This window comes from Globicephala melas, chromosome 3 (genome assembly GCF_963455315.2).
Source record: "Globicephala melas chromosome 3, mGloMel1.2, whole genome shotgun sequence".
Lineage (NCBI taxonomy): Eukaryota > Metazoa > Chordata > Mammalia > Artiodactyla > Delphinidae > Globicephala > Globicephala melas.
The window spans coordinates 160,534,972-160,555,967 of NC_083316.1; the positions used below are offsets into that span (position 1 = coordinate 160,534,972).

At 47.9% G+C, this 20,996-nt stretch overlaps 1 protein-coding gene across 5 annotated transcripts in view; it reads left to right on the plus strand.

Annotated features, from left to right (window-relative positions):
* Positions 1-20,996, plus strand: part of GATAD2A (GATA zinc finger domain containing 2A) — a 100,653-nt gene that overhangs the window by 23,893 nt on the left and 55,764 nt on the right. For 3 of the 5 annotated variants that reach the window (XM_030880010.3, XM_070045304.1, XM_070045306.1), the window contains exon 2: positions 13,794-13,881. In XM_030880010.3, coding sequence (XP_030735870.1) covers positions 13,867-13,881 — 15 coding nt within the window. In that variant the 5' untranslated portion in view covers positions 13,794-13,866. Of the gene's footprint in view, positions 1-3,446; positions 3,509-13,793; positions 13,882-15,862; positions 15,977-20,996 lie in introns of those variants that run through there. The other 2 variants (XM_070045305.1, XM_060296950.2) reach the window with 2 other exon arrangements.

Here is a 20,996-nt window from a genome sequence, read left to right on the forward strand (position 1 = left end):
TAATAATCATTATCCACTGTTGTACTTTTCTTTTCCTACTTTAGTAACAAAATCTCTTGTCAGCGTGTTAAAGGTGATTCTTTGGATGTTCCTTTGTCAGCAGTGAGCTTTTTTTTCTGCAGCAGTTTGAATCTGTGTGCCCAGTGGTAGCTTTCTCAGTGGAGAATCAGGCCCTCCCCTTTCTGTGCCACCAAAGTCCGATGAACACTGATGAGTTCTGGACCATGGGGGACAGTGGAGCCCCCACTCTAGCAGTAGTGTGACTGGGGTCTTGGGGACAGACCTGCAGTGCCTGGGGCTCAGGCTGGATCTTGGTGCTGGATGGTTAGGTAGGACCTAGGTCTGCGTTAGGTGGCTGGTGACAGAGCATGGCAGTGGGATAGGCCTCGGAGGAGGACAGAGGGTCCCTGCAAGGCTGGCCCAATAAAGGTAAGGTGAGTGAACACCCCTACCCTTGCCCCTGTGGCACTACTCCTCCTCTCTCCTCCTCGCCCCTTTTGGTCTGGGAGGGCTAGGGCTGGGACTCGAGGCGACTTCCCAGGGGATTTCGTGCTTTGGGTTGGGTTGTATTGGCAGGACTGTGCTTTGAGAATATTGGAATGAGGTGGACTTTGTGGGCTACTTGGGAGCCTGACCCTACTTAGGACAGTGTTTCTCTGGCATGTGTGGTCTACGTTCTCAACAACTGACAGCTTAGAAGTATACCTTTGCCTGGAAGATAAAGTGTGTGCTGGCCTCGTGTGTGCCCATGTGGTGTCCTGTATATATTGGTTTTGTGTGCACCCTTGTGTGTGCTTGTGCACATGTGCTTATGCACGTGTGTGATGGCTCTATATGTACTTGTGCGTGTGTGTATGTGTGCAAATGGAGGAAAGACATTTCAGTCCGTGTTGGACATGGGCTTCGTGTGGCAGAGTCCTGCCTTTTGTGGGGTCCCCGGCCCACTCTGGGGTGAGTCTCAGGTAGAGACAAAGTCCCACTGAGGGCACAGCCCACAGGTTTCTTTGAGCTTCTTATTTTAAGTCAGAGATTCACATGACGTTCGCATTGTACCTCATAGCGCATCAGGTTTAGTACTAAAATCTGCTACCAGCAAGGAAATCTCCAACTTGCAGCGGAAGCCAAAACAAAGTGTATTTCAAAATTCTGGTGTCCTTGCCGTTGCACCCCAGGAAGCAGGCCTTTCACTCTTCTAAAGCTTTGGTAGGGCCCGGGGATTTGGTCTTTGCTGCCTCTCTCCTCCAGTAGTGGGCTTCTCTATGTGTCTGACTCTCTAGCACGGTTTCCTTCCTGCTTGCTCCCTAGATGCTGGCTCTTCGGCTGAGTCAAGCAGAACCCTTCCCAGCCAGCAAGGCCCTGTGTCTGCCCAGCACCTCTTCTCCCCAGTGGGCCTTCTGTGAGGATAGAGTGATGGGAAGTGTCTGTGCAAGGTGCTGGGAAGCTCTGATGGCCTAGAGAAGCCTGGTGTAGCCCACCCTCCCCTCTTCCCTACCTCCTCTGAGACCTTGGGAAGGCTCTGCTTCTTCCATCTTGGGCTCATTTTACCTTATAAGGGCTGGGGGCAGTGAGGACAGTCCGATGGTTCTCTGAAACACCCTCCCTGAGGAGCCCCTCTGTTCCTGACCTCCTCTGATCATACTTTTATCGTTGGGTACATTGTCAGGAAGATGTGGTGTCTGTTCATGTCATTTCTCAATTTGTTCTTTTTTTTTTTAATATTTATTTATTTATTTGGCTGCACCGGGTCTTAGTTGAGGCACATGGGATCTTCGTCGCGGCATACAGGATCTTGTTTTAGTTGGGGCATGCGAACTCTTAGTTGCGGCATGTGGTATCTAGTTCCCTGACCAGGGATCGAACCTGGGCCCCCTACATTGGGAACATGGAGTCTTAGCCACTGAAGCACCACGGAAGTCCCTCTTAATTTGTTCTTAATTGGCTTATGTAGTGTAAGCCACAATTTACTGATAAATGTTGCCATCGTTGTAGTTTCTTCCTTGGAACTTTGCAGCATTTTAATCACTCATGCAGTTTTTGCGATCCTTGTGATACATCATCAGAGTTTGTGGCAATGATGAAGTGTCTGGGGCTGGGAACTGGCTTGTTGGCCTGGACCTTGCCATGAGGCCTCGGGACTCCTGGGCTGAACACGTGGCCTCAGTCACGGCCATCAGTGCTGTGATGTGGTTGTTGGATGGCTCCAGCCACGTGTCAGAAGTTACTAGATGGTTTTGACTGTTTGACCTGGTTCCTGACAGATAGAGAAACTGAATTCTGCCTCTTAGGAAAGCTTGGTTGCTCAGATGGTTGTAGCTTGTTTTGTATTTGAAGACCCAGCATCAGACTGGATTTCCAGAATTCTACCAAGGCCACCCTTCTGTCCAAAACTCAGCTAGGGGGCATCTGGAGGTTTGTGTGTGAACAATGCTGACCTTGCCGCCTGCCTGGGTACTCACTAGCTGCTCTGGATTTGGATCTAGGCGGACCCTTTGGTGTTCTGGAAAGTACCACCTTACATAGATCTCAGTTACTTGTTCTCAGTCTCCTGTTGCCTGCCTGGAGGATGGGACCCTTCATGAGGATCAAGGTGGCAGAGGCCAGCTGAGGCTCCAGGTCCGTCCAGCAGTAGTGGGACAGCTGGTGGGTGCTTTCCTTGGTAGCGAGCAGACAGTAGCCCTGCCTCCCAGGAAGTGCCCAAGTGCCACAGGGGCCCTTCTGGGCAGGGGTGAGGGGATGGGGGAGTAGGGGAGTGCGTTTTAGAGGTGAAAACTGGAGGTCCTCTCCTGGACTGTGTGGTCTGCCAAGTTTACATTTCTTTTTTTTTTTTCTTTATTTATTTTATTTTTGGCTGTGTTGGGTCTTCGTTGCTGTGCACGGGCTTTCTCTAGTTGCGGCGAGCGAGGGCTACGCGTGGGATTCTCATTGCAGTGGTTTCTCTTGTTGTGGAGCACGGGGTCTAGGCACGTGGACTTCAGTAGTTGTGGCACTCAGGCTCAGTAGTTGTGGCTCGCAGGCTCTAGAGTGCAGGCTCAGTAGTTGTGGCACATGGACTTAGTTGCTCCTCGGCATGTGGGATCTTCCCGGACCAGGGCTCGAACCCATGTCCCCTGCATTGGCAGGCAGATTCTTAACCACTGCACCACCAGAGAAGTCCCCCTAGTTTACATTTCTTTGGTGATATTTCTGCCATCCTACCTGCTGCTACCTGACCAAAATAGTCTTATCTTGGACCTTACAGGGATAAGCTTTGTGAACTACTTTTAGATTTTGTTTGGATTTCAAGACCATGAAGTTTTTTCCTTTAGGCCCAGGTAGGTCTTCATTTATATACAGTGGGGCCAGCACAGAACACTGCTCCCTCCATGCTCCTGAACAGGTTTTCCCTTCTCTATTCCAGTTCTGGAAAGTGAGATACCGGTTCTTAAACTTGTGGGGAGCACCTGCCCTAGTTACCAGCTTGCGCCAGATTGCTGCTTGTTCACCAAGACTGCCTGTTTGAAGATGGCCGGTGAGGAAGTATAAACTCTGGGCTCAGCCTATGGCCTTCATGTTGCTCCTCAGAGAGACTTGGGGTGATGTGCAGGTCTTTGCCCTGTCCATGAATATGCAGGTCATGGTTGGTGCCCGTGTCATCACAGAGTTGGGGTCTGTCTTTACGGCATAGAGAAGGTGCTCAGCTGGTGGCTTTGCTTCTGCTTTCTCAGCACACACAGGCCCACGGCCACAGGACCTGGGTTGAGGCAGCACATGGCGCCTGTGGCCAGGGCCGGGACCCCTCAGAGGCAGTGGAGGACACCTAGTCCTCCACTTGGTGAAAAAAGGATTCTTGCTTTTCCGGGAGATTGTGTGATAAATAAGGTGTTGCTTCTTTAAAAACAAACTCAAGAAAACTTGCCACAAGAATGGAATGGCTGGAGGTTTTATTTCTTGACATGAAAATAAATACTGATACAGCTGGTTGACATGCTTTGTGACGTGGAGGCCACCTGGATGGTGCCTTCTTGGCAGTGAGGCCCGCTGCTTTGGGAACCTCCTGTTCAGGCCACCTGCTGTAATGGAGATCTTCTGTGGTTGGGGCTTTTTGTGATCCTCACTCTCAAATTTTTCTGTTCCGAGTGGTCCTGGAGACTCAGTTACCTCCTCAGCCTCCCCCTTGTTAGTCGTCCCAGGAGGACACTATATTTTGCAGTCACAGGCCACACAGGGACATGTCTGTTTGGAAAGGAGACTGCCTGTTTGCCCAAGCCAAACTAAGTGGGGAAGCCCAGAAAATCATTTTTGCCCTTCTTATTCTGGAGCAGTTAACCAAAGTGATAATTGAGGTGCTATGGGCGTTTCTATCTGAAATTATTGGTAATGAACCAAATGTCCTCCTCCTGTTGGAGTTGGGTACCTCATGTGGGGTCATTTGGTGTCACTGTTTTCCCACATAGCATCCATGGACTTGGCCGGTGTGGTGACTGACTCCCCTGGGCCTGGCTTTGTGTCAGCCTCACAAGATAAGTGGGTTTGGTACTCAGACCTTGAGGAGGGGATGCAGTGTTTTCCTCTTCAGTGACATTGATTGCTGAGTGCATTGTTGGGGCTAGTTGTCTGTGTCTCTGTTGTCTTTTGAGTTTGACGTGAGTTTGACGTGTCCAGAACTCAGGGCTCACACCGCCAGTGGGCCTGCGTAAGCGTTTCTGAGTCTGGCTCAGGTGCTCCAAGGAATAGGTTTGGGTTGTGCTGTGATATCTCTGGCTTCCACATATAGGAAAAGATTGTGCCCAAGACGAGTTAGTTATCTTTATCGTTCATCTAACAGGGATTTCTTGACTCCCTTGGTTCATGGCTGTGAGATGGGGCTGGAATAGGTGTGTCCTGGGGAGACAGAGTGCTCTGGGAGGCAAGAACTGGGGTGATGAGACTTGGCATACTTGAAGTCCATCTGAGGTATAACATTAGATGCTGCTTTCATCTCACTATTGTAAGTCTTTCCAGTATCTTTTTGTGCAATTTATTTGGGGAGTGGAGGGAAGGACTGGTTGATAGTAGAACATGTCAGGGACATGGCTGGTCTGGGAAACAGGGTTCTAGAGCCATGCTTTTTGGCTGTGGGTGTACCAGACCCATGGGCCTTGTTCTGTACACACTAAGGCCTCGAAAGGTTAAAATGATTTGTTGTTCTACCTCAAAGAGACATTGTACTGAGTGAAATACGCCAGACAGAAAAGGACAAATACTGCATGATTCTATTTATATGAGGCACCTAGAGTAGTCAGATTCATAGAGACAGAAAGTAGGATGGTGGTTGCCTGGATGGGCATGGGAGGGAGGGAAAAATGGGTAGTTAGTGGGTAGTTAGTTAATGGGGACAGAGTTTCAGTTTTGCAAGGTGAAAAAGTTCTGGAGATGGATGATGGTGATGGCTGTACAACAGTGTGAATGTACTTAATGGCACTGAACTGTACACTTAAAAATGACTAAGGCCAAAATATGATTAAGACAGTAAATTTTATGTTATGTGTATTTTAGCACAGTAAAAAAAAAAAGGAAAAAAACCCAGAACCTTTCTGAATTCAGAAATAGCCTGCATCCTTATGAGAGCATGCATGCATTTTTAAAAATAAATTTATTTATTTATTTTTGGCTGCATTGGGTCTTCGTTGCTGCACGCGGGCTTCTCATTGTGGTGGCTTCTTTTGTTGCGGAGCACGGGCTCTAGACACGTGGGCTGCACTAGTTGTGGCATGCAGGCTCAGCAGTTGTGGCCCACAGGCTCTAGAGCACAGGCTCAGTGGTTGTGGTGCATGGGTTTAGTTGCTCCGCGGCATGTGGGATCCTCCCTGACCAGGGATCGAACCCGTGTCCCCTGCATTGGCAGGTGGACTCCCAAGCACTGCGCCACCAGGGAAGCCCGGCAGGAGGATTCTTAACCACTGCACCACCAGGGAAGCCTAGAGCATGCATTTTTATCCTCCAAGAGTTAGCTTAGGGAGAAATGAACAGAGACACTCACATTTTGATGGTCTACCTTATGCCAGATACTAGGGGCTTTAAAAAAAAAAAAAAAGATATACATGGTTCTAGAAGGCTCATTTTAACATCATCTTGGGAGCGTGATTCCATGGGTGTTCTTTGGTCCCTAGAGCGGTGGGGCCTGGATGCACTTCCTCCCCTCAGTAGAGTCACACAGAACTAGAGTCTGCAGGAGATTTAGGAGGACAGTCCAGGAACATTTGAGATCTTCTCTCCTCCAGTGCTCAGCGCAGAGATTGAAGGTGTTCCTTGGTTTTCTGTGGCTCTTTGTTAGAGAATTCCCTTAGTGTGGCACATATTGATGTGTATGCACAGAAGGGGAGACTCTAGTTCGTAGTTACTCGTTACTAACACAGAAGTTATTTCCTCTTTTGTTCTTGTGACATTTTCTTCAAGGTATCCTTTAATATCGTAATGCCCTAATGCTAGACATTTCAAACACCTACCAAAGTCTCAGACTTGTCTAGATGTGAACATTTGATCCCTGGGCTTTTTAAAATTTTATTTATTTTTTTTATTGTTTTATTTTATTTATTATTATTTTTGGCTGTGTTGGGTCAGTTGTGGCACGTGGGATCTTTGATGAGGCATGCAGGATCTTTCGTTGCGGTACACGTGCTTCTCTCTAGTTGTGGCGTGTGGGTTTTCTCTTCTCTAGTTGTTGTGCGTTGGCTCTATAGTTTGAGGCATGTGGGCTCTGTTGAGGCGCATGAGCTCAGTAGTTGTGGCGCACGGGCTTAGTTGCCCTGTGGGATCTTAGTTCCCTGACCAGGGATCAAACCCGCGTTCCCTGCATTGGAGGGCGGATTCTTTACCACTGGGCCACCAGGGAAGTTCCTGATCCCTGGGCATTTTAAGTATGGGGGTTTATCTGAAGTTCTGAACTGCCGAGTGGACTGCCTGGGCAGCTGCTAGGGATCGAGGGTGGAAACACTGAAAGGAACCTTGTTATAAGGAATCAAAATATTTTGAGGAACAACATTAATCATAGTAGTCAAAGTAAGAACTAGTTGCTTCTCTTTGAGAGCCTGCCTGGAGCCAGGGCCTGCCACTTGGTCCTCAGGATGGTGTTGAGTCCTAAGGGGCTAGGTGGGCTCCCAGGGGCACAGTTGGATTTGGCCCCAGGCTGGATGGACTGTTTAATTATCAGGAGGGTCGTGGCTGGGCAGCTAGCTGTATGATTCATCAGTAGGATTCTGTTCATTATCATCAGGATGGTCTGGTAGTGTGAAAGGGAGGGATGCTCAGAAGAAAGGAGGGTCGTGCTGGAGTCAAGCCTTCGAGAGGGCAGGGCCTTCTGTTGGAAGGATTGTTGATGGGTTTTTTAGGGAGGGATATGGAATCTTGGCAATAGAAATGGGGAGGGGAGTGCAGGGTGTGGGTGAATGGGTGCTGGGGTAGGTCACACTTCTTAGTGGTGATAGGGGAGGCCCTTCCAGACACAAGGCCATTGAGGCCTAAGGGAATCTCCAGGCACCTTTCTCCAAACAGCCATGTGAGGGAGTTGGGGAGAGCTCCCCCCACCCCAAGAAGCTCTGGGCTCCGCAGGGGCTGTGGCGACGCTGTGGCCTTGCCTATCTCCATATTGTTTCTTCCTGATGTTATATTTATATTGTTATGTTTTTGCATCAGGTTGGTGGTGAAAACATAGTGGTTGAGTATAACTCACAGAGGATGCCATTTTGTCATTTCTTCTCCATGCCTCCTTGGGCCTTGGATAAGGAGATGAGCAAGCGCCCTTTCTCTTGTGGAGTGTAGAGCGTTTGGGGGAGAGAACCTAGTGGGATGCTTGATGTCAGATGTCAAGATCAGCCGTGCCACGTGATGGGGCTGTAGTCCTCGGGGATGGAAGCAAGGAGAGGGTGCCCGAGTAACACATGTTTTGAGTTTGAAAGGTGAGTGGGGGGAAGGAAGGACTTTCATGGCAGTGAGAACAGCATGTGCAAAGGCCCAGTGGTGGAGGAAGGCAGATATGGTGGGTAAGATGAATCGAAACAAGGCCTGTGTGGTTGGAGCCAGGAGCATGGTGTGTGTACACGTACTATGTGCGTCCCAGATGACTTCATAGGGTCACCTGCGCCTAAACAGTCAGGGCCTTAAAGGCTGTGGTGAGGTGTTGGGGGTGTTGGGGGGTTTTAACGAGCTTTAGGAACAGCTGCATTGGCATAGTGTGGGGAGTGGACAGTCTGTCTCTTGGTGAGGCCGTGGTTACTGTGGCTGAGGGAGGAGAGTCAGGGGCAGACCGGGGGTCTGGAGGGCACATACTGGTTGTTACCCTGGTAGATGCTTTGGCTTGACAGTGGAGACCGGCCAGCTCTGGTTGCCCAGGATAGGCTTGTGCAGCTGGCCTCACTGTCGGCTCCTTGGCCCTCATGGGGTTGGTTCTTTGCCTCTCGAGTCTGCCTAGTCATGCTCTCCCTCACTCTGTGGGGATATAGGGTTAATGAGGCTCTTTGCCTTGGGGAGAGCAGGTACTGCTTGGTCCCCTGGGGCTGACGTGGAGCTGAAGCACCCCCTTGCTGTGCCTCTGCCTTGACTTCTTGTCTCAGGCATGCTGCTCTGCCTGAGTCATCTCTGTCCCTTTAATGCTCAGCAGAGCCTGTTAGGGCCATGGTTCCCTCCTGCTCTCAAGGATCAGGTAGTCAGTATTTTCCACCGTTGCTGTCTTTGTCATTACTACTCAGCTCTGCCCTGTAGGTGAAAGCCGCTGGAGACAGTGCAAACTTGAGTGGGCGTGGCTGTGTCCCAGGAAAGCCATTCGCCAGAACAGGCCCAGGCAGTAGTTTGCCGACCCTTGGATTAGGGAATTGACTCTGACCCAAGTTAATCTTTCCCTAACCAGCCAGCGCATGTTGGAGCAGTGTGACCTCTGGGCTTCCTTGAGATGATCCACTGTTGCCCTGCCTCAGTTTCTCCCTTTCTCATAGAGCTAGCTGGGGACTTCCTCTCCTTGACAGTTAGCAGTACAGTCGCTAAGACTGTTGGCAGAGAGGGTCTGGGTGGGGTGCTCATTTTGTGTGGAACACGTGGACTTTGTGGACCTAGGGGTAGGAGAAGTTGAATAGTATTATTGCTGGGTTTCATCTTGGAGGTTTTTTGGCTTAATATGTTCCCGGGATTGGATTAGAGCCAGAGTGGTAAAACACTGGGCAAGTGTTTGGTGAGTGCAGACGGTGGTAGGAGGAGATCAGAAGTGTGCAGCTTCCATAGGGCCAGGCCTCGGAAGGGATGATGGGGCCCTCTGGGGGGCACCTTGGAGAGCCCAGGCTTCCCCATCAGGTGCCCATGGCCTCTGAGAGCTGTCCCTGGGCTGGCCATGGGCATTGCAGCTGAAGCGTCTCTAAGGAACTGGAGCTCCCTAGACAGCAGCCAGTGTCTGGCCGGAGGCTCCTCCCCTCAAGTTAAAAGGGAGCAGACCTCTCTTGCCTGAGCTGGAGAGGATGAAGTGGCAACAGTGGACTCTTTTTTTTTTTTTTTTTTTAACAGTGGACTTTTGTTGCCCAAAGTGCAGTGACTTGATTTCATGTAAACCACCAATCACTGCCTCCTTACCAAGTGTGATCTCCCTCAGATTGGGAAATTGTTGTTTGGGTAGGTCGAAGATTCGGGGTGTTGTGTGTGTATGCATGTAAGTGGAGTACCCAGGTGCAGGGTCAAAGCCAAACCATAATGATTTATCAAGGGAGTGGAAGAGTCTCTTACGAGTTGGTAATTGTGTACTTAAGGGTTACTTGATACTGTTTTAAATATATGGGTTGGAAATAAAAACAGTAAAAGCTCTCTAAACCCAGCCAGTGTGGGGTAGATGGCACAGCAACCCAAATGATATACCAGTGGAAAGTGATTACAGTTTATTTTAGAGAAATGCTCCCAATCCTGATGGTGCTAAGTGGTCTCTGCTTGGTTTCTGCTCCTTCGTGAATTTTGCTCTAATTGTATCAAGGGGTTTTTGGGGTGTGAACTCCTCAGATTGGTTCTTTCTCCCTCAATGTTAAAACATCTCTGCTCATTCATTCTATAAATATTTATTGAGCACCGGACACTGTTGGAGGTGCTTGAAATGATATCAGGCACCAGGCAGACACCCTTTTCCTTGTGGCATTTATGTTCTTGCCGGGTGAGAAAGTCCATAGATACAGTAGCTGTGTTGTGTGGAGTTTGAGGAGGGGCCAGGGCTGTGGCAGAGAAAGGGCAGGGTGAGCAGGGTGGGCCTCTTTGAGGGAGACATTTGAGCAGTGACTTGGGGGTACACGGAGGAGATAGCCATGGTGGGGGAGAGTGATGGAGGCAGAGAGCAGCTAGCACAAATGCTAGCACAAAAGCTAGCAACTACTGTTAGAACAGGCTGTGTACAGACGTTTTTGGGAAATTGTGTGAAGCTGAATATGGACTGGGCATTTGTTGACATTTAGAGATTATTGTATGGTAGTTATGTTTTCAAAGGTCATTTTCAACTTGGGATGCAAATTGAAGAATCGATTGTTAAAATTACAAAGTATCGGGGATTTTGTTGAAAACCTTGAAGAACCCCAAGGTGGGAGGGTGCCTGGTGTGTTGGAGGCCAGCATGGCTGGAGGAGGGTGGACATGTCAAGAGAGGATGGGGCTTCACTCTGAGCGATTGCAGGGCCTTTGGAAGGTTTCGAGCTGAGGAATGAAAGCAGGGGGTCCAGTTTGCAGACCTCCGTCGTATTAAGGGAGGATAGTGTGGCAAGTGGAGGTGTGAGAAGTGGTGGGACCCCAGATGTGTTTGATGGCAAAATCAGTAGGATTTCCTGGCAGACTGGATGATGGGTAGTCCTATCAAGAAGGCAAGTGCAGCCAAAAAAAAAAGGGACTTTCTGGCGGTCCAGTGGTTAAGACTTCTCGCTCCCAATGCAGGGGTCACAGGTTTGATCCCTGACCGGGGAACTAAGATCCCACATGCCTCATGGCGCACACAAAATAGAAAAAAAAAAAGGCAACTCCAGATTTTAATCTGAGCATTTTGAAAGACTGAATTTACCATGAGCTGAGGTGGGGAAAGCTGTGGTGGAAGGTGAAAGTCTGAGGTGACCTTAAAACTTCTTGTATGTTGCATACTGCCCCATGATGCACTGTATGCATTATGATAACAGATTAAGGTCACCTTTCTCGCAGGTTAACCCTTCAGGAAAATGTCCAGTGTGTCTTGTGGTCTCACGGAGTTAGGGTACTTGGATCTTTGTTGAAAATCATTTGTCCACATGTGCATGGTGTATTCTGTTCCATCTGTCTACTTGTCTGTCTTTACGTTCATATCATACTCTCTTGGCTACTGTTAACTTTACATACAGTATGTCTTGAAATCAGGTTAGGTAAGTCTTCCAAATTTGTTTCTCTTTTTCAGTATTTCACTAGTCTAAGTCCTTTGCATTTCCATATAAATTTTGGAATCAGTCTGTTTTTTCCGGCAGAACATGCCTGCAGTTTTTTTTTCTTAATAAATAAATTTATTTATTTATTTAATTTTTGGCTGCGTTGGGTCATCGTTGCTGCACACGGGCTTTCTCTAGTTGTGGCGAGCGGGGGCTACTCTTTGATGTGGTGTGCAGGCTTCTCATTGTGGTGGCTTCTCTTGTTGTGGAGCAAGGGCTCTACACACGCGGGCTTCAGTATTTGTGGCACGTGGGCTCAGCAGTTGTGGCTCACGGCTCTAGAGCGCAGGCTCAGTGGTTGTGGCACACGGGCTTAGTTGCTCCACGGCATGTGGGATCTTCCCGGACCAGGGCTCGAACCCGTGTCCCCTGCATTGTCAGTCAGAGTCTTAACCACTGCACCACCAGGGAAGTCCCATGCTGGCAATTTTTGATTGGGACTTTGAATCTATGAATCAATTTAGGGGAGAATTGACACCTTCTGACCCATGGAAAAGTCATATCTCTCTGTTTATTTAGGTTTTCTTTCATTTCTCTTAGCGATGTCTTACTGTAGTTTCAGCTTACAGGTCTTGCACATTTTTTTGAAAGATCGGATTTATCCTTAAGTATTTCACATTTATGGTAGTATTAATTGATTTTTTTTTAAGAGCTTTGAGTTTTGGTTGTTTGTTGCCATTTGGAACAAATGGCATGTGGAACAACATTGCCATGTGGAAATACCACTGACTTTTGTATATTGCCCTTGATCCTGAAGAGAGTAGGTGCTTGGAAAAGCCCAGGACCCCTACTTTCTGAGGCTTCCCCCTCCATGGCAGAGAGAGGCCTTGGCTTGGGAGGTAAAAGAACTCTGATCGCAACTTCCCTGGTGGTCCAGTGGGTAAAACTCTGCGCTCCCAATGCAGGGGGCCTGGGTTCGATCCCTGGTCAGGGAATTAGATCCGACACGCATGCTGCAACTAAGAGCCCGCGTGCTGCAGCTAAACGTGCTGCAACGAAGATCCCATGTGCTGCAACTGAGACCCGGCGCAGCCTTACTAACTAAGTAAATAAAAAAAAAAAAAAAGAGAGAGAGAACTAAGATTCATGGCATCTACTGCATTTCCCAGCCTGAGTGGGGCCAAAAAGAGTGGCAGAAAGGGCCCCTCTCCCTAGGAGCTAGCCCTGGTGGTGGCTGTAGCCCTGGCCCTCACTGAGGAGGATGCTGTGTGCTCCTTGGTTCCCAAAGGTCTTTGCATAGAGTTCACTGATACTTGCTTATTTTGCAAGTTCTCCTGTGGGAGTGTGTCTCGCCATCCATGAGCTGTGAATTGCTGTGAACCCAGCTTAAAAATAAAGTTTTCATATCAGAGCAAGCTCCTGATAGTCATGTGGGTGCAAAGAATGACAACAGAGGTGATATTGACAATATTTGGCAAGCTACAACTGACAACTGCCTGGGAGTCTGAGATTTGGCTGGTTCACTGGGTTCAATCTCTGTGCCCAGAGGCCTGGACATCTGATGTCACAAAGGAGGGGAAGTTCTGGGACCATGCTATCTCTGGGACCTTGGGAGAGTTCCTAAACATTCTTGAGCCTTAGTTTTCCTATCTGTGAAACAGGCAGACTCTTTCTGCCTGGGCAGTGTAAGACCTTTGGAGTTGATCCCTGGGTGAAACTTCTAGTTGCCCTGTGGCGGTGAAGCCGCCTCCATGTGGGAGATGAATTTTGTCCATCCCTGGGCACCTCATGCCCTCAGCTTCTTGAGGGCAAACTCTGCACTGCCGGTAATGGTGGGTGGTTTCCTTGGGGTCTATGTTGGGGAGTGCGCACTGGGGAGGGGAGAGGTCATCTCTGGAGAGGGAGACCTGGGTGGCCCTGGGCAAGTTCCTGAATATCAGACATGTCAGGTCCCTTATGTGTAAAATGAGGGTGATTGTGTAATTTATCCCTAAGATTGTCCTGGGGATTCAAAGAGATACTGAATTGTAGCATAGTACCTGGAACTCACTACTAAACATCTATTAAATGCTAGTATTTCTATTTCTGCTGTTAATGTCATTACCATTATCATCAAAACCTTGAAGTGTTTTCTGTGTGTTCAGTATGTTGGCTTGTGGTTGTGTACCACCTCTTGTCTCCATCCATATTGCTAAAGATGAGATCTGTAGTGTTTGAGATGTTAGTATTTATTGGTTAGTGCACCTTATTGGATCATACATCAGAGACTGATAGAAATTGATTTCCTCAGCTTGCCCTCCCTTGGAAGGTAGCAGACACAGAGCTCTGTTTGAAATCTAGAATTTTGCAATTCCAGGGATTGGAGACATTTAAAACTGTCTGTACATTCCAGAAATTTTCCTTGGAAACTCAGTGTTTCTTCCTCTGTTCTTTGCTTTAGGTTGGCCAGCACGTTGACGGAGTTGCCTTTTGACATAGCTCCCACCATGGCCGGCTGGTAGGACCACCGTCCCATGCCCAGAAGCCAGGTGAGTGTGTAGTATCTAGTATCTGTGGAACAGAGGCACTGACTTACCCAGTAGGCGTTATTCAGGTCCTTGGACATTTGAAACAGAGCACTGCTTTAAAAGCTGATGGCCACCTCCTAGAGGAGAAGGAGGAAGACAGGTACCTCTGGGATTGCACATTGGGCCATCTCCACAGGGCTGCCCAGGCCCTGCCTCCTCCAGGATGGCTGTTTGCTCTCCTGTTGCATCTCAGGGGTCGCTCGTTTGAAAAGGCCAGGCCCAAGTAGGATGAACTGTCCTCCGTGAGCATCAGGGGCAGAGGATAATCCTGGCCAAGTGACCTTTGCCCTCTGGCCATTCCTGTGATTTCCCAATGCTGACAGAAACCGTTAGAATTTATCCTTAACCACCAGTGCTTGGAGCTCATTGCCCTTACCGCACCCCGTGCCTATGGGGAAACTGAGCCATCCCCTACTGCTTATAGGGCTCTCAGGTGGAGACTCTGTCCAGGGCTTTCGGGACCCAGCAAGACAGAGCCCAAAACCCAGGTGGGATTTTGTCTGTTACTATCAGACCAGTGATGTTTTGGGCCAGGGCTGCCTACCTGGAGAAGAATGTAGGACTGAGAGACGTCTTGGAACACGGAGATAGCTTGGAGACCTCCTGGGTTGGTTAGCTGCTTCCTCTTATAGGCCAGCTGGCTGGTGACTTTCCAAGAGGTGTATGCCCTTCAAACAGTGTCACAGCTGCACAGGGTAAGAACTGGCTGCTGGGCTGAGCAAGGTATGTGACAAGGGTTGGTGGTCGGTTTGTGAGGTTTCAGCTCTTATCTGCATATAGCGAGATGATAGTATGGGCATGGTCAGGTAATCCTGGTGTCAGGAAAACATTTCCAGAATGTTTACCCAGCAAAAACAAACTTTACTGGTATTAAAAAAAAAAAAAAAATTTTTAAATTGAGATAATTTGCATACCATATAATTCACCCATTTGTAGTATACAGTTTAGTGATGTTTTTGTATATTCAGGAGTTGTACAAATATCACGTCTATCTAGTTCCAGAACACTTTCATCACCTTCAAAAGAAAGCCCACACCCATTAGCAGTCCCTCTCCAATCTCCCTTCCTCAGCCCCTGGCAACCACTAATCTACTTTCTATCTCTATGGATTTGCCTGTTCTGGACATTTCATATCAATGGAATCACATAATATCTATGACCTTGTGTGTTTAACTTCTCATACTCAGCAAGTTTTCAGGGTTCATCCACTCTGTAGCATGAGTCAGTGCTTCATCCATTTTTGTGGCTGAGTATATTCCATCAAATGGATAGACCACATTTTGTTTATCCATTCATCTGGGATAGATTTGGGCTATTCCCACCTTTCGGTAATTATGAATAGTGCTGTGAACATTTATGTACACAAATTTGTGTGGACTTGTTTTCACTTCCTTTGGATATATACCTAGGAGTGGAATTGTTGGGTCATGAGTCTTTAATATTCTGAGGAACTGCCAGACTGTTGTTATTGTGGCTGCACCATTTTACATGCCCCCCCAGCCCTGCCCCAGGCCCCCAGAGCTCTCTGGAGACAAAAAATGACTCAAAGTCTGTGCCGGTTTCCTAGGCTAGTTGAGGATCATCGGTGTTGACAGTGCTCGTTACCTGGTGCTGGTGGCAGCATGCAGTGAGCCAGCCACCTAGAAAGTGGGTTTGGCGCTTGATTGTCAACAGGCTCTCTTTGGACGTTAGTGTTGGAAAATCGTGGTACTTTACGTCTTGACAAGGTCTTACCTGCAGCCCAGAGGGGTGAGTGATCATCCCTTATCCTATAGCCCAGGGCATTGTCTGAAGGCAGTGGGCTGGCTTAGGGTTCTCTGAGGTCCTCGGCTGGGTGACCCCACCTCTGCCGGGCCCTTTGTTAACTAGGAAGTACATAGTCCAAGCAGTAAGTACTTGCTGAGTGAATGAATGAAAGAAAACTGCTCCTTTCCTATCACAGGGTCAACAAGGAAGACACAGCCAGAGCATTACAAAGCAGTTAGTTTGGTGATTCCGGAGGGAATTTCTGGAAGCCCCCTCAGGTGTTCCCTCTGGCCCTGCCTCTCTGTACCCGGTGAGTGAAGGGGCTTGACGGGAAAGGATGGTCTGTGAATGGTTGTGGCAGATGGTGGTCGATGTCAAACAGGCAAAAACACCCTTGAGCAATTTTATTTTTTGGCTGCAGTGTGGGATCTCAGTTCCCTGACCAGGGGTCGAACCTGGGCTCTTGGCAGTGAGAGCACAGAGTCCTAACCCCTGGACCACCAGGAAATTCCCTGAGCAGTTATTTTTAAGAGATGTATAAATATGTCAGCTTGTGTACTTTTTGTTGTGGGTGTAAGTCAGCTCAGCAGATTGATTGATTGTTCCACTTTCAGTTGAACCATGGCCTAAAGTCAGCTGAGGCCTCCCCATTCCTGCTGCTCAGGACTCTGGGCACAGAGGAAGAGCAAGGCAGGAGGAGGACTGGGTCCTGGGGAGTCTTGAGGCGCATACACAGCCCCCACACAATGCCCCCACAGTGTATGTGGCTGTCAGTGTGAATACTGAGGGTCAGGCTGCCTGCTTGGGCTAATGGAATTGGTGTCCACCCTTGAATTTTGCTTGTCGGGTCCTGTTCGTTCAGCAGCTACGTATACTGCTCGCGTGCTGAGAGACTGCCTTGTGCTTGGTGTTACGGATCAAAAATGGGTGTGACTTACAGAAAAACAAACAGGAAAAGCAAATGCAGATGACCCTTAACCAAGGCATAAAAGATACTCAGTCTTTTCTGATACTAAGAATAATGCTTTTTGGAGCTTCCCTAAGATATTTCTGACCCTTTGTCCTGAAAGGTGGACACCATTCTCTTGGTGGGAATGACGCAGCACCATATGTTGCTTTTGGAGGTTCACAACTCCTCGGAGGGGGATTTGCTTACCCTTTGCTCCAGCAAGTCCACTTCTAGAAATGTATGCCAAAGATAGACTGTCAAAAATAAGGTTTGTGACAAGACTGTTCATTACAACATTCTGAAGTATAAAACTGGAAATAACTTAGATGTTTGTCATTTGGGCCTGGGACTGATGGGGCTGGATCGCCAGTGGGGTGGAGCCGAGCCCCTGAGCAGAGGAAGGAGGGGTGTCTTCTTGTCATGGTGATGGGATTTCTAGGGTGAAATGAGTAGAAAAAATTATAAGGTGAAAGATAAAGAGATGTACCGCACTCACTTTTATCCCTCATAAGGAACGGTGGGGGTGGGATATAGACATGTATATTTGTTTATATTTTATTTTATTATTATTTTTTAATTTATTTAATTTATTTTTTGCTGTGTCGTGTCTTCGTTACTGCGCGGAGGCTTTCTCTAGTTGTGGCGAGTTGTGGCTTTCTCTAGTTGTGGCGAGTGGGGGCTACTCTTCGTTGAGGTGCGCGGGCTTCTCATTGCAGTGGCTTCTCTTGTTGTGGAGCACAGGCTTCAGTAGTTGTAGCATGCGGGGTCAGTACTTGTGGCATGCGGGCTCAGTAGTTGTGGCACGCGGGCTTAGTTGCTCCGTGGCACGTGGGTTCTTCCCGGACCAGGGCCTCGAACCCTTGTACCCTGCATTGGCAGGTGGATTCTTAAGCACTGCGCCACCAGGGAAGCCCTGTATTTTATTTTTATTTTTCCTTTTTTTGGGGGGGCCATGCCATGTGGCATGCGGGATCTTAGTTCCTTGACCAGAGATCGAACCCAGGCCCTCGGCAGTGAGATTGCAGAGTCCTAACCACTGGACCACCAGGGAATTCCCTAAATCATAGTAGTTTGATTGTAAGATATGAGATATGCCATAAAGGCAAAAATTAGAAAAAAATCTTTAACTGTTTTTAGGAATCATATTTTTGGTTTCAGGTCAACAATGCCCATAGTCTTACTGTTACATATTGTAGGAGAAAACAAGTAATTGATGTCTTTAAGAACCAAAATTGGGAATTCCTTGGTGGTCCACTGGTTAGGACTCCATGCTTCCACTGCTGGGGGCCTGGGTTTGATCCTTGGTTGGGGAACTATGCCTCCCCCCCAAAAAAAAGAACCAAAATTTTTAGGATGAAAGACATATGCAAATAAAAGATCAAAATACTTAAGTGAAAATGTTTTAATTCTAAATCTGCATTGGGAATGTCCCAGTTGTATAAGATGGTACCAGGGTTGTGTCAGAAGGAATCCCCCCTTCCACCCCACCAAGGGTGGGGCAGGTAAATGTGAATGAGAATTAGTCCCTGAGTTGGAGCCTCAAATGTATTAAAAAAATCCAGTGTTCCTATTGGTGCTCAAAGGAAAGGAAGAAACTCACTGGTGCCCTTTGGAAGGTGTTAGAGAATCAACTCATTTTGAAAATTGGTAGATAGAAGGAAAGAAGCAAGCATTTATCTTGCCTCTACTCTACAGACTGTATTTGCAAGGAACAAAAAAGGGGGTAAGAGCTAGTTTCCTTCGAAGATAGATCAGTGCTGCCAGAATTTTCCGGAATGCTCTACTCGCACTGTCCAGTGTGGTACCTGGAATATCGTGATTGAGGAAGTCAAGTTTTAATTTTATTTGATTTAAATCTTTTTAAATAGCCACATGTGGCTAATGGACCGTGTAGCTGTTAACATTCTGGCTAATTAATATGAAACGATGGGATTATAAATTCATACATTTGCAGGCATCTGATGAAATGGTGGGTCTAGACAGTGGACCTCAGTGGCTTCCAGCCCCCAAGGAAGGGTGCACATGCTTCCAGAGGGATGTGTGCTTGGTTGGACCTCAAAATCTAGTTTTGGGACATTGGGGTTGTGTTACATTATACCACAGGGATGCCAACTGGCAAAACCCAATTGTGGGAAACAGGACAAATGGCCTGATTTCTTCAACGTATGATTGAAAAGAAAGTGGCAGGGGAACCTGTAGGTTTCAGCCAAGCGTGACTTCAACAAAGATTGAGGAATGATTGTTTAATTGTTGATGGTGTGATCATGGGATTGTGGTTTTGTGTCCTTGTAGTGATAGACGCTGAACTGTTCATAAATGCATGTTGTATGGCATTTGCTTCTTAGAGGCTAGTGGGCGTGAGGTGTGTGAAAGACCAAGGTGGTCGTCTGACAACCATGGAAGCTGGGTGGTGGGCATGAGCAGTTAATTGTGCTGTTCTCGCTGCTTCTTTGGGTATGTTTGCAATTTTCCGTAATGAAAAGTTTGGAAGATGGTGTTTGACCCAGGCATTCCCTCAGGGAGCTTTATGATTCATGTCACCCAGGGCAGGGGAAACACTCGTTTACAAAAGTGAGGATGGTGGCCGCTTGCGGTTAAAATTCAAGCAGAAAACCTTCAGCAGAGATTCTGGAATTGCTGTGAGGGGCTGTGGCCAGTAGTAGCCTGTTAAGCGGGACAACCTCTTGTTAACAGCATTCTCATTTTCTGTAATAACAACCCTTACAGTACCTTCATGGAGCCCTTGAAGAACCTTAGTGATAAAGTGGGCGCTGTTCTCATTTCACAGGTGAGGAAGCTGAGGTGTGCAGAGATGAACCAGGCATTCTGGTTTTGACCTAATGTAGTGTGATGCTGATGTCACCTTTTGTTCTGGGAGCACTCCGCCCACCTCCCCCAGTACCCAGAGTGCATTTTATCACCACAGTGCATCAACACCCTGATGCTGTAATGTCCCATATGTTGTTTTCTGACATAAATTAATATATTATTCATTAGAAATCAATCTCACCTCTATTGGTGTGGTCTGTACATAGCAGCCATAGCCAATTAAGACTGGATAAAGTAGGTAGTTAGCTGGTCTTCAGTATGACTTCGTCTTATAAAAAGCACTGCTTTGCAGATTTGATCCTTATGTGTGATCTAGGGATTACTGCAACTCCCAGTGTGCGAGGGACCTCAGCCCCATGTCTCAGCCTGCTCTGTCCACTGCCTACCCCACACATCTGTGTGTGTCCCCCCAGTGGCCTACTGGAGCTATGCTGCTATGGGTGGGAAGCCTTTTGTTGAAACCCCAAGGGTGTCCCTGGGGGCCAGTTAGCTCCTGCTCCCTGGTAGAAACTAAGCAGGTGTTTGGGTGAATGCGTGAGTGAAATGTCTGTGAGACTGAGGCGTCTGGCACAATCCCAGTGTGAAGCCTGTGACGGACCTGACTTGAATCCAGATCTGCGGTGCTGGCCCGTGTGACCCCTGCCATCAGAGGTCTTGCCCTCTCTCCAAGTTGGCTCCCTGTTGGTAAATTGTCCCATTTGTGTCCCACGTGGTCACACTCCCATCTGTACCGTGGGCTTGCTCTGGTCCCCTTGGTTGCTGTGAGAAGCTGACGGTTGTTGCTCGTGGAAGGACTGCATCCCAGTGGACAATGGCTCTTCGATTGTTTGGGATCTTGTTACACAAAGGAGTCTTTCCTTGAGGACCCTGTTCGGTGCTCTTGGGGGTCATAGTAAACCTGCTTTTGCGTTTTAGTAGTTAAGCAGCCGTAGAGGGGTTGTGGCTCTTGAGGTTAAGATTATTTTGTTTTTTGTTTTCCTGCTTAAAAAATAATAAAGTAAAATTCACACATTTAAAGTGTACATTGGCATTTACTACGGTCATAACGTTGTGCAGCCATCACCTCTAGTTCTAGAACATTTTCATCATCCCAAAGTGAAATTTGTATGTATTACCCTATACTCCTGCATTCCCCTACCTCTGTGCCATCCAGTCCCTAGCAACCATTAATCTATCGATACTTTCTGTCTCTATAGATTCGCGTGGCTCTGGACATCTCAGATAGATGGAATCATATACTGTATGGCCTTCTGTGTCTGGCCTGTCTCACTTAGCATGTTTTCATAGTTCATCTGCATTGTGACATGAATCAGAAATTTATTCCTTTTTAAAAATTTATTTATTTATTTTTGGCTGTGTTGGGTCTTCGTGCTGCGCGCAGGCTTTCTCTAGTTGCGGCGAGTGGGGGCTACTCTTCGTTGCGGTGCGTGGACTTCTCATTGCGGTGGCTTCTCTTGTTGCGGAGCACGGGCTCTAGGCGCATGGGCTTCAGTAGTTGTGTCATGCAGGCTCAGTAGTTGTGGCTCGCGGGCTGTAGAGCACAGGCTCAGTA